This window comes from Dendrobates tinctorius, unplaced genomic scaffold (assembly GCF_039654945.1).
Source record: "Dendrobates tinctorius isolate UK_male_01 unplaced genomic scaffold, ASM3965494v1 ptg000016l, whole genome shotgun sequence".
In the NCBI taxonomy this organism is placed as follows: Eukaryota; Metazoa; Chordata; class Amphibia; order Anura; family Dendrobatidae; genus Dendrobates; species Dendrobates tinctorius.
The window spans coordinates 21,298,369-21,317,258 of record NW_027361684.1 but is presented as its reverse complement, the minus strand read 5'-3'; the positions used below and the strand labels follow the sequence as shown (position 1 = coordinate 21,317,258).

Genomic DNA, 18,890 nt, shown 5'->3' with positions numbered 1-18,890 from the left:
CAGGGACAACGACGAACAACCTCAATACTACAGGTCTGAGAGACAGGGTCCCAACGACCGTCGTATCGTTCAGTATTGTTGCTGCATCGCTGTTGAGATCTGACTGTTTGACATCTCACCAACAACCTCGTAGCAACGCACCAGCAATCCCTACCAGGTCGCATCGTTGTCGGGATCGCTGGTGCATCACCAAGTGTGACGGTACCCTTAGGCTATAAGTCTTGTGAATCATCACATCACGCTCACTGTGAGGATTCTCTGATGGCGGGGTCGTGACCACAAGTCTGTGGTTTTCAAATGTACTGAGTGTGACCAGACATGTCTAGTCGGAATGTGGCCTGAAGTATGTAGATACACGACCGCCCGCTCACTGAGCCAGCATCGGAGAATCCACACAGTGCGCAGTGCATACAATGTGAGGATTCACAAATCTGCAGTCACAAAGAGTGACCTAAAGCCAGAAAACCCCTTGAATGGCGCTGCTTTACCTATGGAGCACATGAGCTTGGGACTGTAAATCAAAATTCAATGATGAAAAATAGTAATGTTACACCTTTAAATTTATTTGTACAACTAATATTAGTCTGTTTTGAGTTGCTGAATATATTGTAGGTAGTGATGAGCAAATAAGCCAAAAGTTTTAATTCTTCAGTTTGCTCGAAGTTGCCTAGAGAAAAAATGGATTTGCATGAAAATTATTTGATTCAAATTTAATGTTTATTATTAAGCTATGTGTTCTCTCTAAACCCCAGAATAAACTTGCTTAAAAAAAGAAACCTCAAAGCTCACCTGTCCTATGACTGTAGCACCCCATCCGGTCCTCCGCCCTCCCTCTTCAGCTCTTCCATCATCGTCAATCATACCCTGGCTGCCAGCACTGAATAGGCATGGTAAAAGAGCCGTAGAGGACCTGACTGAGAACTGCGGTGACGGAACAGATGAGCGCTGAGGTGAGTATTTTTTTTCAGACCTCTACAATTCAACAACATAGAAGCTAAACAGCAGTCATTGTGCTGAATTTGCAGAAAGCTGTTCATGTTTGGAAGTGAGAGGAAGTTGATAGAGAAGAGTGGACAGGGGTCAAATCTAGAAATGACTGCCAATCTGACAACCACTATGCCATAGTGGAGGGGGTACCCCACCCCTGACATTCAGTATGTTCCTCAATAGAGTGTTGTTGCATTTTTTTGCAACCAGATATATTATTCATACAGAATGGGATGACTGAGCATTCTTCTTATAGCCTTACCTCATTTAAGTGAAGTTTTATAAATATGGTGTTTGGCCTCGTTTTCACATTTTTCAGTGAGTTTATGCCAGAAAACCATAAATTGATAAATCTGCCCTACAACATTACCAAGATTGGTGGAAAATGAACGTTGACCAATTAAATGATCGATCTGCTGACAATCAAAGGGATCCAGTGTTTTTATTTTCTTAAACCCCAAAATCTAAAATTTACTCCATAGATCAAATTTATTTTTAGATGATAACCCAACAATACTCCATCAAAAATCTCAAAAATGTTGATGTCAAATGAACACCTTGAACAATTTTGCATCGTGGCAGGTCACATTTCACGTATTCCTGCTACAAAAGGCCACTTCCATTAGGAATTATTGTTGCTATGAAGGTTTGTACATGGTCTGTATAATGTTTAAGCCTGTAGTGTGTTAAGGTAACATCCGCAGAAATGCCAGGACCCAAGGTTTGATAGCAGAACGTTGCCCAGATCATTACACTGCCTCTGCCGGCTCGCCTTCTTCCCATAGTGCATCCTGGTGCCATCTTCTCCAAACGTAAATGATCCTTGCTGTCCAAATGAAGCCATTACAAAATCTCATTCACCAGATATGGCATCCTTCTTCCCATAGTGCTTTCTGCTTCCATCTCCTCCAGAAGCAAGGAATGTCCTTGTGATATATCAGACCAGATCACCTTCTATTACTTCAAGATTCCATTGTAACGCTCATATCTTACATCCCGTTATAGACGATACTAAAGCTTCCAGTGATTTCTGCTACAGTAGATCTTCTAGGTATCAGACAAGACAGGCTAACCTTTGATGTTCACATGCATTTACTGTCTACGTTATCCTTCACATAAAGGGACTCTGTCAGCACAGAAAGACTGTTCGGATCAAGTACAGGCACTCGGTGCCTCCTCAGCGTGGCCAAACAAATCCAACTTCCCGCCTCCTTGGTTTCTATCTCTGTGAGGGAGAGACAGAGCCACAGTCATGGCTGAGTAACACGCCCTGGTATCCCATCACATGAAAATAGTGTCCCCTTTTCAGCATACCTTCCGCTTCACCTTCTGCACCATCTGGGTCCCATTGGGCTGGCTGATTATCCACTGCTACCGTTGCACACAAAGACACAGTCCGTTTCAAATGCAAAGCTTTACTCTCTTGTTTTCGCAGCATATCCATATTTGATACAACATCAACAACAGATTCCACACTGCACATTTCTTCCTCTTTCCCTGTACTCCTCTCCTTGTCACACAGCATGTGCCCGAGTCACACCGTATCATACGTGTCCTCAGCGTCCGCCCTGTCCTGACTTTCTGTGCTTGGGGGTTCCCTCAGCTGTTTTGCCCCATATCTGAGGGCATCAGCCCATGCAATGATCTGCCATATGGTGAGTGACCTACCCATCTGTACTGCCGTGACTTCTCCTGCAACTCTGGTTCCTACTACTACTGTCTATGCTGCTGTTCACTGGGCCCTAGATGGCTTGGTCCTTTGCTTCTAACGTTGCAGGGTTACTAAGCTGCCCGGGCCCTAAGCCCACCCAAGCTGTTTGGGCGCCCTGCCTTTTCTGAACTAACCAGGAAACTGTTCCTGTCTTACTCCCCAGCTAATTCCTCCTATGGTTAACTATTTACTAAACTGAATTCCTATCTAGTACTACGTACACTTTAATGCACACTTTAATGCCCCATCTAGTGGCCAGAAATGGGCACTACACTTTCCCTATAGTAAAACATACATTGTACAGGAGCAATAGATAAATACACCATAAAATATACAATCCAACAGTAAAACCTTATATTTACAATAAGACATACCGGGATGAGTGGGGGGAATAGTACCGCTTTTGTACCCCCTTACATCTCCACCCTCCTATAGCTCTATGAAACCATAGATGTTGATCAAAGAAGGTGGGAAGGTGTATTTTAATGTTACACTATTCCGAGGGGGGACCGAGCAGCTGTACTTGGTTTGAACAGTCATTCTCTGGTGACAGAGTCCCTTTAAGTTCTCCTTCCCACCTGCTTGTTGTCCCTTTATCTCCACCACCCTCCCCCTCTTCCTTGATTGACAGCTCTGACTTCATAGTGCAGAGAATGGTAGTAATAGATAGGAACCAAGCAGGTGGGAAGGTGTATATAAATGACTGGCCCCGCCGCAAAGCACCGGGCGCCCATACTTGGTTTGAACAGTTATTCTGTGCTGACAGAGTCCCTTTAACAGGTGCCGTTATCATAAGGTAATAAATCTTCTCTCCATCTGTCAGTGTTCACAATACTGTAATACTTTGTGAATTTTAGAAGCCCTTTTTCAGATATAGGAGCACCTTACTGTTTATTTATCCTTATTTGCATGTGGGCCGATAGCAAAACAACAAAAAAATACTCTAAACTTTACATAATTTACAGCAATGACAATAGACAGTGATTACATAACATAAGACACTTACACACCACGTCTCTCTATACTTGTTTAAATGAAAACAACAACACAAAAGAAATTATCTTGTATTGTCATTTGACATTTAATTGTGAACATGATCTCCAGCAGGATTACTGTATGTTCAGCTTTTATTACAACCATAATCTGAACATTGCTATAATCCTATCTTCTGCTTTGTGTATATCAATTATGTGTTCCGCTGTTTGATCCCAATCATTATAGTACTGCTCCAGCATTTTTATTTTATTGCAATACTGGAGTGGTGCTTCTAATCTAAGGTCTTATACTTACCGGCCGCCGCCTTCACTGTCTTCCCCTTTTATCGCCACCTCTCCCATCAGTCTCCAGTAGATGGTGACCTGCCAGATCGCTTAAGTGTTTGCTGGAGCGAGCCAGATGTCATTTTTCAAAGCAAGTCTATGCAAGCCTTGTTCTTGCTCTCATATACTTGCATTGAGAGCCAGTAAGTGTTACTTCTGACTTCCGGCCAGTCAGGCTTTATGACCACAAGATGGCACCGCAAAACTGGGGCAGCCCCGAAAATAGGTGAATACAGCAGTGGATAAATATTATACTATGGTCAGGGACCTTAGATTACAAGCACCACTCCAGCACTGAAACACCAAACCGCTAGAGTGGTGCTTTAAAAGGAACATGTCATCCAAAAGGTATTACCTGCAGCCATAGAGGTTTTATGCAGGTAAAGGTCGATTTAGTAACAATTAAAGACTATTAAGGCTACATACAAAAGAAGGTTTTTAAGGTGGTAGAAAACAAAGAATTTTTCAAATGAAAATCACTGTAGGAAACTTTGGTGTATGTGCACACAATGTCTTTTTCAGGCGCATTCCGCCTAGATCCACCTGAAAAAGCATTGCAGAATTGCTGACAAAAAAAATTTATATCACTCATCACACTCCAAAAATGACATTGTTGTGCACATGTTCAGCCTTTTGTCACTTCTTTTAACCTCGTCAAGGTCTGGAAACCGTGAAGCAGTTAAAAAAAAAAAGCAGGAAGCCTCTCCCTAGTAATAGTTTCAATTACAGAAAAAAGACGCCAGCAGCAGAGCCACTGCATAGATTTAGACAATCCGCCAACGAAGCTGCTTCAGAAAAAAGACCACCAGCCTTTTTCCTGAAATGACTGACTAGGAAAATCTCAGGAGGGCACTTAAAGACGTCATGTGCACATACCCTGGAGAATTATTTTGGAGGAGATTTTGTTTCCTGAAGCAGTTTTCAAGAGTATTTTTTAGCCTTTTGCAAGAGTTTTATTCTTAAAGTGTTTTTGCAGCCCTTTGATCTGACAGTACCTAGTTTGGAACAAATTCCACCAGGAGTTTCTTCAAAGAAGTGACATGAAATTTCTTTTTCCACTAGGCGTTTTTATAGCTTGAGGCAGAAGAAATTGCTCAATAGGCTGAATTTATGAGCAACAGACCGTTTTTACTATAGATTTAATAGGAAGACACTTTCATTAATTTTTTAAAAAATAACTAAACCGTTATCACCTTATTTTTTGTATGATCGAATGCCCTATTTATTGCAAGCAGGTTGCTCAAAAAGCCTCCCCTAGAGATACGTTGCTTAGGCGAAAGGAACCCACATCTCCTTCCTGATCACGCACATAAGGTAATGTACGGATTGAATAGAAATCATTGGCTACTAAATAATGATGAGCGAGCGTGCTGGGATAAGGTGTTATCTGAGCATGCTCGGATGCTAACCGAGTGACTTCAGTGTGCTTGAAAAATATGTTCGAGTCCCCGGAGCTGCATGTGTCATGGCTGTTCAACATCTGCAACACATGCAGGGAATGCCTGTTTGTTAGGCAATCTGTGCATGTGTTGCGGTTGTTGAACAGCCACAAGACATGCAGGCGTGGGGACTCAAAGATATTATTCAACCATGCCAAAGTCACTCGGTTAGCACCTGAGCATGCTCTGAAAACTCCTTATCTGAGCACATTCGCTCATCACTACTACTAAACATATGTTTTCTATTAAATCCATACTCTGCCTTGTGTGCATATTCCAGAAGGAACTGTGCGCTGCTGTTGTACTGATCCAAAAATGATAGAATACTGTTTAAATATGCATCCATATTATTGGTCAATTTTATAGGTGCAGGCATATCACAAAATGTTTGTCAAAAAGAGGCCTTAGAGCGGCCCTCCACCCTGGGATTTAAAAGTGACTATACATCTCTCATATGGAGTCATTGCCCCTGATTCCCTCCGTTTGCCATCCTCCTCCTCTTTCCTCTCAGATTGGCGGTCCATTCTTCCTGTTTTAAGGTGACCACATCTCCCTTGCTTTTCCTGTCCTGTGTGATAGGAAATGCAGGAATGGTGGTTTTGGACTTACCACTGCACTTCTGATGCCACTGCGGCGGCCAAAATAGAAGCAGGAGGATCGGAACCCCAATCCAAGTGAAATGTGAATAGCAAAATGGCTAAGCTTTCTAACGTAGCACTCCGCCCTTCACCATGTGGTGATTTTAATTAAATCTCTTCACATCTAGGTCCGACCAACCCATATATGTAGGCCTTACTGAGAGAGGAGTTCACATTCACCCATACATGCAGATATTAGCCTAAGGGCAGAGACACACTGCCGTATTTTTCATCCGAGAATCGCATTGTAAAACTCGCACTGGATGTCTGCTCTCCTGACCTGAGCTTGACAGCTGCATAGTAATCCATCATGCTGTCATGCTCAGGTCAGGAGAGGTGCCGGCCAGTCCGTTCAGTGCGATGCGATTATCGCAGGAGAAATACGCCAGCGTGTCTCTGCCCTTAGACTAGTTTCACACTAGCATTTGGAGGCGCAGCGGATGCTCGCCGTGAAGCTCCGCCCCCTGCCACGCCTCCACCGGTCAGCTCCGCCTATGAGCGCATGACGCTGCATGCGACCTGCGTACCCTATCTTTAGCATTGGGTATGCATGCCGTGCGCAGGTATGCTTTTGCCGCCACATGCGTCCTTTTGACGGTGCGACGACTTGCGCCAAACACCACGTGTTGCATTTTGGTGCGATCGCCGCACCGTCAAAAGGACGCATGCGGCGGCAAAAGTATACCTGCGAACGGCCTGCGTACCCAATGCTAAAGATAGGGTACGCAGGTCGCATGCAGCGTCACGCGCCCATAGGCGGAGCTGACCGGAGGAGGCGCGGCAGGGGGAGGAGCTTCACGGCAAGCGTCCGCTGCGCCTCCTAACGCTAGTGTGAAACTAGCCTTAGATAAGTGTTGACGCTGGACAGGGAGGTCAGGGACCCATCCAATTCATGAGATTACCTTGACGATGGTGGAAGGGCTCACATTATTTGTCCAAATTTTGTGAGAACGTCTCGTGTATTTTTCCTAAATTTCAAAAGCCATTTTGCTATTCACATTTCACGTATTTCACATTGACATGCTTTAACACGATTGAGTTCAACCATTTTCCTATTTTGATATGTTAGTTGTTTTTTGGTACGCACCTGTTCAGACTAGTTCTTGGTGTTTCAGTAAGTTTTTTTTGTCATTTAAATATGAGTGTCTGAGCAAAGGGTCTGAATACTTATGACCATGTGATATTTCGATTTTTCTTTTGTAATAAATTTGCAAAAATGTCTTTGTTTCTTGTGTTTTCAGTTAAGATAGGGTGCAGAGTGTACATTATTGAAAAAAAATGAACTTTTTTGAATTTACCAAATGACTGCAATGAAACAAAGAGTGAAAAATTTAAAGGGGTCTGAATACTTTCTGTACCCACTGTATATGTCTGACTGTGTATGTTCACCTTATTGCTTTTTTAATCATTGTGTAATAAAATAATTACATTTTCTGTTAATGTTGAGCATTGCATATATGTATTATTGTGTATTTTGGCCCCTTACATATAGCACATAATGTGTGTAGGTGTTTCAATAATAGAACATTATAGTCAAAGAGGTTTGTGTGCTTTTTTCAGCGCATGGCCATCAATACAAGAAATGCTGGTAGCAATGGACATAAAACAAATGGGCTGCCAGAAAACATAGGTAGGTGGATTTCTCGATAATACCGTAAATATACGGTAATTCATACACATTACCATATCAATATGGCTTACCTAATAAGTAGGACTTTCCATCTCCCAGAGGATCTTTCTGATATCTGGGAACATTGAATGGTGGAAGTATGTGGAAGGTTTTCTCCAGCAAAGGTTCCAATCTTGAGGCAGATGGATCAGCGGAATGGAAAAAACTGTAAACCTGACTACAGGCAGGACGGGCCCGGCACACTGCATGCAAAAGAAAATAGGGAAGGCATTAGAGAATATAAGCCAATGATAAATATACTCTTATAGGAATGTCCGTATACTATCATAGTCTGATCAGCATAAAGTATGCGCACACAGAGAGGTTACTTGAGCAAGTTCGCAACAACCTAGAAAAAAAGCATGGTAAGTTGCTCAAAAAGATGACTGAAAGACTTTTCAAATTAATTTCTATTGTAAAACCATTTTGCTGAGATGTTTTGAGATTTTGAGGAAGATTTCGAGAGTTTCTGCTCAATTTCGGCTCCAAAAACTCCTTGAAAAACTCATTATGCACATAACTTTTGTGTGTTTTTTTCCACATCAAGTTTTGGAAAACATCTGGTTGGAAAAAAAGTTACTCTCACTTCTGTGAAGCATCTCTTGATGGAATCTGCTCCAACCTCTACACGGTCCAGGGAGCTGCAAAAAAATTATTCAGGAAATAAAACTCTTCCAACGTACTTCAGGAAACAAAAAACATCCAAAAATTTCAAGGGTATTTGCAGATAATTACATTTTTAAATGGATTTCACCCAGAATTTGCCTGAAAGAGCATCACAAACGTGCCCGATAAAATGAACCTAATGATCAAAATGACATTGTTGTGGACGTGTTCCCTCTTATATTATCTCTTTTAGGTGCCTCATGGTTCGGAAATCTGGAAGTGGTTAAAAAAAGTAACATTTTCAGTCTTCAAGCGACTTCCTACCGAAGGCCCTCATTCTCTCTAGTTGAAATTGTGGAGTCAAAGTTGCCGGCGAAGCTGCTTCAGAAAAATAACCGTTGGGATTTTCATGAAGTGGCTTCAACAACCTGGCAGCTTCGCCAGCATCTAAAAGATGCCGTGTGCTCATACAAAAAAAAGGACATTTTTCCTGTTGTGGTTTTGATTAGAAAACTCGTCATTCTTGTCCTCCTCAAAAATACTCTATGATATAAAACTGTATGATATACATAGGAGAGTGCACAGCATGGAAGAGCACACAGCATGGTGCACAGAGGGTAATGCCGTCGGCCTGAACTGTCAGACTTCAGGAGGGCACCACCCTCTTGCAAGCAAGAAGCCAGGAGGCAGAGGAGCAGAGTGCTCTTTAAGACTGGCATATAAACAAATTGAAAAGTCAGCAGCTCTGCAGATCACTTCTAAGAGGTACGCAGGTAGTCAGGTACGGACAGGGGATGAAATTGAGCCCTGACATTTGAAATCACACAGGCCGATGCTGTCCTCGTCCCCAAGCACCAGATGGGATATATTACTAATGTTACCCTGCGTAGAGGAAAGGAAGACTTACTACAAGACCAATATTTTTAAAGATACCTCCATCACAACTCTTAACAGTATGGGTGTCTTGAGAACACCGATTCTGTTAACAGCTTTGCAGACAAGGTGGCCCACCACCAGCCAGGCCAAACTGGCTTTTGCTAGAATTCCCAGAGGGCCAGTTCGGCCCTGCGGGTAGTCAACAATCGATCCAAGAAAAAACACAGAACTGCAGTGGATGTATAAAACACAATTCTTTGTGCCATTGAACAAAAACCAGCGATATATTGTCTCTTTGGAAGTCTCTTTCATGAGCTTTAAAAAAATCGCAGGACAATACAGGTGTCTGATCTTCATCAGAAAAATCTCTTTCATCTGTGTAAAGCCCCCGTTACACACTGCGATATCGCTAGCAATATCGCTGTAAAGTCACCGATTTTGTGACGTAGCAGCGATATTGCTAGCGATATCGCTGCATGTGATACTTACCTCCGACCGGCTCCCCCGCTGGTTATCGCTGATCGCGCGAGAAGCTGCTGGACCATTCCTCGTCGGTCACTTCCTGCGGCGCTTCCTGCTGTGACGACGAGCGACGCGTGGAGCCGGGCGGGAGGACGCTGTATCGCCGCGTCTGACAGGTAATTAGTGATCCCCGTCCCCTGCGATGTCGCTGGTGAGATCTGCCTGTGTGGCAGCTCACTAGCGACCACCTAGCGATGCACCAGCGATCCTGACCGCGTCATATCGCTAGTCGGGATCGCTGGTGCATCGCTAGGTGTAACGGTACCCTAAGCCATGAAGCAATCGTCGGTTCTTTTATCAAGCTTGATAAAACTCATAGTCAAAACCGTGACTAATCTTTATTTGATGGAATAAAGAAGAATTTTTTATATCCACTGGAGTCCTGTGGTTTTTCTTCCTGTTATCTGCTGTTGGCTGCAAAGATAAGAACATGAGACAACCTTTCTAAGCACTGAAAATAATAAAATGGAAAACATGTCAGTTTGCTGTCAGATTTTTGGGGAAAAAAATGAAAATTCATGCAGAAAAATATTCATGTGATATATTCAAAGTACATTATTTTTACTTATTACTTTTTCTTTTAGCACAAAAGAGAAATTAGAGTAGAGTAGTCACATTTGTGAGAAAGTATTATGAGTGCTTCGCCTACTCTAATCAGGTAAAAAAGAAATATCTATATACAAATATATCTACAGTCTGAATTGAATCCTAATGACATAATTATTCCTTGCATTAGCCAGGACACTTGCATCTGGTTTCCTATCAGAGGTAATCACTCACTCCTTTCCTCTAAATTATGTGGATCTGGGCAGCATTAATTAGACAGAACATAAAAACAGGTTCAGCCATGAATTTCAGAATCTTTTTTTTTCCAAAGACTGTTGCAATAAATTTACAATAGTTTTAGTTGCTTTCTGAGTGCAGATGGGGATTAAAGGGAACCTGTCATGTTGGACATGCACTCAGATCTGTGGACAGCATGGGATAAAGAAGGAGAAGCTGAGCAGAATAAATTTTAGGTTTGTTGGAAAATATTCATAATAATTTAGAAACTGCAGGAACTTGAGATGTCGTCACGGACAGGAGACAGATCAACAGTTAACAGGGTTTTATTAACAACAAATACACTCCACGCAGGGAGTGGCAGGATACAGAGGGGTATGATAGGACAAAGGACGGGACAGGGCGTTTGAATGGGGTTGGATAGGGACGAATGATAGTTCAGAAGGAAAAGGGAAAAATCTTATCAGTCTGCAGTCTTCTTGATTGCAGCGTCTCGGTTATCCAACGGTGGCTCCGGCAACAGCTGCACGTGACGTCTTGGATGTGTCTGTAGAGGATCAGGTTCCAATCCATGGAGCAGAAGAAGAGTCTCTGAGGGGAGCGGAAAGCTCCCGTACCCAGGAACTCCAAACACTGTGCTATTCCAGTACAATTAACCACCGGAGTGAGGCTTCACTCCGCGGTGTATTGGGAACTTGGCTGAAGGGCTCTGGCCTTGTCACCTGTGGCTTAGAGTGGAGCGAGAGCGTTACAATCTCTGGTCTTGTCTGTGAGTCACCTCCCGACACGGAGGATAGCGGGGAACAGGCTGTCCGTCGACTACTTGCAGCCGACCTGTATGCAGGTAAACCGTCACGTCGGCCTGCACTCACGGGAGGTTCTACCTTCACGGCCGTCATTGAAATCCCTGGTGTTTGTATGTATAGGAGTCCAGTGAGCAGTTCCACTCAGTGACTGACAGCTATCTCTGCATGGACAAAGCGGGATGACTCCCTAAAGTTAGACTACTCACTGGACTCATAAATACAAACAGATTTCAATTAATAAACTACAAGTTTTAGTGAAACTGTAGCTGGAGAAACCCTTCCCTTGTGCTCAGTGAAAAGATTTAATCCGTCTCACGTCAGAACTGCTTTTTGGAAGAGAGTGGTATGTGTGCTTATGATAGCATCTCCTCTTAACAACTCTTAAAGCTTGGTAGGTGTCTACACTAACCAATGGAAGGTGTTTGCACAACATTGGGCTACAAGCCAGATGGCCAGCTACAAGTTTGTTTTATTGTCTGTGTAAGGGGTGTACTGGGACCATGTGATACTCCACTCTCTTCCTTGATGTAGATATTGTGTGTAAAGTTGTGTATATATCTATTATATTTATCTATTTCTGCTATGTGTATAGGAATATAAAAATGTTAACATAGGGAAAGCGCAGTGCCTTAGTTAAGCCACTAGAGGGGGCACACTCTAGTTCATTAGCAGTAGCCCTGTAGATAGTTTTATCTAGAAGGAACCAACCAAGGTTAAGATAGAGGGTTTTACTAAACCTAGTGAGTAGGGCCGTGGAGCCCATATAGGGCAGACAGCTCCGCAATGTTTCAAGCAAGGAACCCAGCTATTCAGGACCCAGCGGGCCAGAAGTGCAGTCGAGGCAACAGTGGTGACAGCGGTGGTGGAACAGAAGCTACAGCAGAGGTCACAACAGTTCGGGGGCGCAGGTCACTCTAAAATGTGGCAGCTTACTGCGAGGGCAGATGCCCTCATGTCTGGGGTGAAACGGATGAGGGAACTCCTGAGTGTAGTGAGCCTGAACAGGGAGGATGCTGCGGTACCAGATGTGATGGTACAACCCGGGCATGTACTGAAGGACATAGAAAGAAGTGCAGGGAAAGTGGAGAGTGTGGACTGTATGGAACCCTATGCTGATGCTGTATCTAATAAGGATGTACTGCGAAGAGAAAGAAGTAAGGTTCTATCTTTTAAGTTACAACTGGACTGTGTCTCTGTGCACAATCGTATAGAGAGGGCCATCAGCAACCCAGAGGAGACCCAGAAGGTGCAGAGAGGCAAGTACACTGACAAAAGGACCTTCTTTGTATGTGATGGGAAACCAGGGCGCGCAAGACCCAATATTCTCAGCCTCGACTACGGCCTTGGCGCTCCCTCACATCTGTAAATGTCCCTGCTTCATTGTAAAGTGCTGCAGAATATGTTGGTGCTATATAAATAAAATTATTATTAAATTATTGTTGGCTTGCTTACAAAAATGACTTTTTCTTGCCACTCTCCCATAAAGGCCAGGTTTGTGGAGTATACAATTAATAATTGTCCTGTAGACAGATTCTCCTACCTGACCTCTTGATCTCTGCTGCTCCTCCAGAGTGACCATGGGCCTTTTGGCTACTTCTCTAATTAGTGCTCTCTCTCCACGGGATGTTTCTTTAGGTGGCCAGCTATGTCTTGATAGGTTTGAAGTTGTTCGATACTTCTTCCATTTTTAGATGATGGATTGGACAGTGCTCCATGAGATTTTCAGAGCTTGGGCTACTTTTTAATAATCCAAAAAAATAAGGGAAAAAAGCACCACACTCCATTTACTGTATCATGAAAAAACCTAAGTCCTTTATTTCAGAAAAGCATACATGGACAAGGTTTGTGAGGGCAGGATAAGTGCATGCATGCAGGCAAGAAACAGGACTATGGCCGTTTCGCGTTAAACACGATTCCATGGGTCCAGATCTGGCATGCAGACAAGAAACAGGACTGCGGCCGTTTCGCAGTAAACACGCTTCCACGGGTCCAGATCTGGACTCGTGGAAGCATGTTTAATGCGAAACGGCCGTAGTCCTGTTTCTTGCCTGCATGCCTGCACTTATCCTGCCCTCACAAACCTTCTCCATGTATGCTTTTTTGAAATAAAGGACCTAGGTTTTTTATGATATGGTAAACGGAGTGTGCTACTTTTTCCCTTATTTTTTTTAATTGCCTCATGTGTGCTTCTTCAAGCAAGCACCTTCACTACCGTGCTTTCACCCTGCAAAGTGTTGCTGACTCAGAGTCCACCCACCCCACCAGTAAGTAGACTGTTTCTTAGTGCCATTCTATTTTTTCTTTTTTGATTTACCTATTTTTTAAAAACCTAATCTTGCTTTACTCTTCTCCACAACTTTATCCCTGACCTGTCTGGTGTGTTACTTGGTTTTCATGATTCATTTTGATCCCTAATGTTCTCTTGTAAGGGGTGTACAAGGACTAGTTTGTGCCCAACTCCCCCCTTGCTTGTGTATATACGTCCCTGAGAAGCTGGTACATTTAGTATTGTCTTATAATGCTGCTATATGTGTGTTGTAATATTGTTATGCTGTGTAATGTACTCTATAGATAGGGAAAGTGTAGCATTTGGATTAGCCCACTAGAGGGGGCATTGTAGGATAGTAGTAAGAATAAGATAGGAACTTGATAAGTTAGGAGGGGTCAACTGTGTAAGATAGAGAGGGCTTCCAGAATTTAGTCAGCAGGGGATGGGAATCCGGCCAGGGCAGTTGTGCGACACAAGGACACAACGTTAAAGCAGAAAAGCCCAGTTTGTCCAGGGCCTAGAAGCAAATGGTCACACAGAAGGTGGAGGAATACAGGGCAGCATCAACATGGTGACAGCTAATTATGTGGGATTAACTCCGACTGTCCGGGGTGAAACGGACAGGGAACCCCAGAGGTGGATTAGGCTGACCAGAGAGAGTGCTGCAGTACCGGAGGCGACGGTACGACCCTGCGATATTCCTGGAGGTGTAAGAGACAGCACATTGAAAGGAAAGGTTATGATGTGTGAAGGATCCTGTGTTGTACCTGTGACCAATCTGGATGAGCTGAGAAAAGAACTGAAGGTTGCTTGTTTAAAACTGGATCTGGACTCTGCCTGTCTTTGCTTTGTTTTTTGGGAGAGGAAACCCTCAACACACTGGAGAGGACTCTGACGTGTAAGTAAGTGAACCATCAGATGCACTACAGAAGGAACAATGTATTTATGTGACGGAGGGCCAGGGTGCAACAGAACAGCCCCTATTACCAACAACTACCACCCCCCTGGTCCCTGTTACAATTAAACAAACCTCTGAGGCCTTCACAGAACAGCTGTAGTTATACTGAGAATAAATTACACACAAGTGGACACAATTTACTAATTTTGACTTTTGGAGGTAAATGGTCACTCAGGATTTTAATCAAGGGAACTGCAGGGGCTGAATACAAATGCACATCACTATTTTTAGATTTATGTTTTCAAAATATGTAGAAAACCATGTATCATTTCTTTTACGCTTCACAAACACTTGCTACATTGTGTTGGTATAGCGCATAAAATCCAAATACAGTGAGTGTAACGTGAAAAAAATGCAGAAAAGTTCATGAGATATGAACACTTTTTCAAGGCACTGTATCTACCTACATACAACATGGGGAACTCCCCTGGAAAAAAATCTACATAAAATGAATATAGACATATGCTGTTCATGATGTATATCTTACCAGTCACAGACACAATGATGTAGTGCACTGGTCCCAAATTTGTGGTTCTCTACCTGTTGCAAAGCTGCAACTCCCAGCATGACCATAAAGCAACTGGGATTTGTAGTTTTGCAACATCTGAAACATCATGGATTAGGGACTAGTGTGTTATGATATAGGGTTTCAATAGACAGGGCTTATTTGTCACTTCAATATACAACGCAGATTAATTCTAATGCAATAATACCATGATCGTTGGAAACCAATACATAAGAACCCGCCACCCAGAATGCTTCCAGTTCTACTTATGACAAGGATAATAAGATATAAAAGATTAGAGGAAAGTGACAATAAGTCAGATAACTATAATGAAAAGCAGGCATAGATAAATTGGAATTTGTTGAAGCTCCAAAGCTTCAGAGAACAGTTGGAAAGTATTAGAGAAGTTAATCAATGAACCAGTTTAAAGCTGCTCAGTTTTGCTTGACTGAACCGTTGAATCCTAAATTTTCTGCTCTGAAGAAAACCCATCAGCCTGGGGACACATAAATGCATATAACTTATGCTGATGAGGACTTCTGGTAGTCATCTGTACAATAAAATGGGGAAATCTGATTTTTGCAACAACACGAGGACTGAGCACAGAAGCTGCTGAAACTATTAGTTTGTGACTCAACTTCACATAAGCGGATTTGTTGTTTCATGTTAATTTACTGTCTGGTGACTGGCGCCCAAAGTAGGCACAAAGAAAATCTGCTACACATCCTTAAAGAAAACTTCCAGTCATACAAAATAGCATAGGAATGGTGATTTATGTGATTTTTAGCTTGGTTTCCCCAATGCAACAGCTTGTGTCTGGTAACTACATTATATTATATTTTTCTTATCTGCTCTACTGTATATGTGCTTTAATATATGTTACACTTTTGTGTAGACCAAGACTACAGTAAATAAACTTAAAGAGGTTGTCCAGTTGATCACATGGACACCGGAAACTCCTCTGATCCGATATTGATGACATGTCTTGAGGATAGGTCAAAAATATTTAAAGCACATACAACCCTTTTTAAGAATAGGGATGCAGGTTTTGCAGTCACACTAGGCTTTAGAGATTAAGTGGAGGCCTAGTGGTCACTCTGTCTGATTAATGGTGTTGTCCACTACTTGGACAACAACTTCTCAATCCATAGAAGTTTCCAAACTGGCTCAATGGGAAATGAGTGTGCTGGCCATGCAAGAACTGGGATGTTTTCAGCTTCCAGGAATTGTGTACAGAACCTTGCATCCTCACCCACTGAGCAAGATCCAGCAACTTCGCACAGCCATTGAGGAGTGGAACAACATTCCACAGGACACAATCAACAACCTGATCAACTCTATGTGAAGGAAATGTTACACCAGATGCTGACTGGTTTTATGACCCCCTTGGGCACCAACAATACTGCAAAACTACACATTTTAGAGTGGTCTTTTAATGTGGCCAGCCTAAGGCATATCTGTCCAATAATCATGCTGGCTATTTGGCATTTTGATATGCCACACCTGTGAGATAGATTGATTATCCTGGCAAAGGGGAAGTGCTCACTAACAGATTTAGACAAATCAGTGAACAATATTTGAGAAAACAAAGGCTGTTTGTGTACAATGAAAATTATATACAGTTGTGCTCAAAAGTTTACATACCCCGGCAGAATTTTTGCTTTCTTGACCTTTTTTCAGAGAATATGAATGATAACACCAAAACTTTTTCTCCACTCATAGTTAGTGGTTGGGTGAAGCCATTTATTGTTAAACTACTGTTTTTTTCTTTTTAAATCATGATGACAATCAAAAACATCCATATGACCTTGATCAAAAGTTCCCATACCCTGGTGATTTTGGCCTGATAACAAGCACAGAAGTTGATACAAATGGGTTTGAATGGCTACTAAAGGTAACGTCCTCAGCTGTGACCTGTTTGCTTGTAATCAGTGTGTGTGCATAAAAGCTGAGTGAGTTTCTGGGACCCAGACAGACTCTTGCATCTTTTCATCCAGCATCTTTTCTGGATTGTGAGTCATGGGGAAAGTAAAAGAATTGTCAATGAATCTACAGGAAAAGGTAGTTGAACTGTATAAAACAGAAAAGGGATACAAAAAGATATCCAAGGAATTGATAATGCCAGTAAGCAGCATTCAAACTGTGATTGACTAATGCGTCGGTGCATATTATACTATTCCTACTCTCTTGAAATCTATGCCACTTTCTTGTTGAATCCAACTCATTTTTGCAAATGTGTGCATGAGTGGTTGGGTGTACATCTGCTGGGTTGGCTGTAGTGGAAGATTTGTCGGTCCCTATTATACTATTAATGGAAAATCAGGGGCTCTATAAAAACAAAACTACGGTCAGGTAGACCAACAAATATGTCATCCACAACTGCCAGGAAAATTGCTTGGTATGCAAAGAAAAACCCACAAATAACATCAGCTGAAATACAGGACTCTGAAAACTAGTGGTGTTGCTATTTCAAGATGTACAATAAGGAGACACTTGAAGAAAACTGGGCTGCATGGTCGAATCGCCAGAAGAAAGCCATTACTCCACAAATGCCACAAAGCATCTCGCCCATAATATGCAAAACAGCACACAGACAAGCCTCAAAACTTCTGGAACAAGTTAATTTGGAGTGATGAGACTAAAATTGAACTTTTTGGCCACAACCATAAACATTACATTTGGAGAGAGGTCAACAAGGCCTATGATGAAATTTACACCATTCCTACTGTAACGCATGGAGGTAGAGCAAATACTGAAGGCAAATTTTCAATAATCAGCCCGGAGGCTGCGCATGGGATGTACTTGGATGTTCCAACATGAAAACGATCCAAAACACAAGGCCAAGTCGACCTGTCATTGGCTACAGCAGAACAAAGAAGGTTCTGGAGTGGCCATCACAATCTCCTGACCTCAATATCATTGAGATACTCTGGGGAGATCTCAAGCATGCAGTTCATGCTAGACAGCCCAGGAATTTTCAGGAAATGGTGTTTTTTTGCTAAGAAGAGTGGTCAGCTTTACCATCTGAAAAAATAAGGAGTCACATCCACAACTATCACAAAAGACTTCAAGCTGTCATTGATGTTAGAGGGGGCAGTACACGGTATTAAGAAACAGGGTATCTGAACTTTTGATCAGGGTCATTTGGATGTTTTGGGTTGTCATTATGATTTAAAAAGAGAAAACACAGTAGTTTGACAATAAATGGCTTCACCCAACCACTAACCATGAGTGGAGAAAACTTTGGTGTTATCATTCATATTCTCTGAAAAAAGGCCAAGAAAGCACAAATTCTGCTGATCGCTCTGTTCGGAGTGCCACATTTAGAATGGATTTTGTTATCTACGTAGTGAGTTGCATATGCGGGCTTCAATTCGTGGGACGATCTTCCCTGGAATTGAGTGCCCGGAAGAACAATCACCACTTTAAGGCCATGGTCACACTTGCGAGAAACTCGCATGAGTCTCACGTCTCAATATCCGGCACTCGGACAGGAACACTCAGCTGCATAGAAATACAAGCAGCCGCACACTCCGGTCCTGAGTGCCGGTGGCAGTGCTGGGTATTGAGACGCGAGACTCGTGAGAGTTTATTGCACGTGAGACCCTGGCCTAATGCAAAGAACGGGCAGATTAAACAGTCTGTCCCATCATCTTCTGCTGAAGCACAAAAAATGCTTCTGCATCACGGTCACACCGCTGGAACATATACCAAAAGGGGTCAATAATAGGAATAAATTATTAAATAGAAAGGAGTCCTATTGGATATATAGGCTACAAAGCCTCTATCCAAATGGACTTAA

At 42.6% G+C, this 18,890-nt stretch overlaps 1 protein-coding gene across 1 annotated transcript in view; it reads right to left on the bottom strand.

The window, feature by feature from the left end:
- PITPNM3 (PITPNM family member 3) overlaps positions 1–18,890 on the bottom strand; it is a 793,680-nt gene that overhangs the window by 24,051 nt on the left and 750,739 nt on the right. The window contains exon 10 of the mRNA XM_073565568.1: positions 7,796–7,966. Coding sequence (XP_073421669.1) covers positions 7,796–7,966 — 171 coding nt within the window. The remainder of the gene's footprint in view (positions 1–7,795; positions 7,967–18,890) is intronic.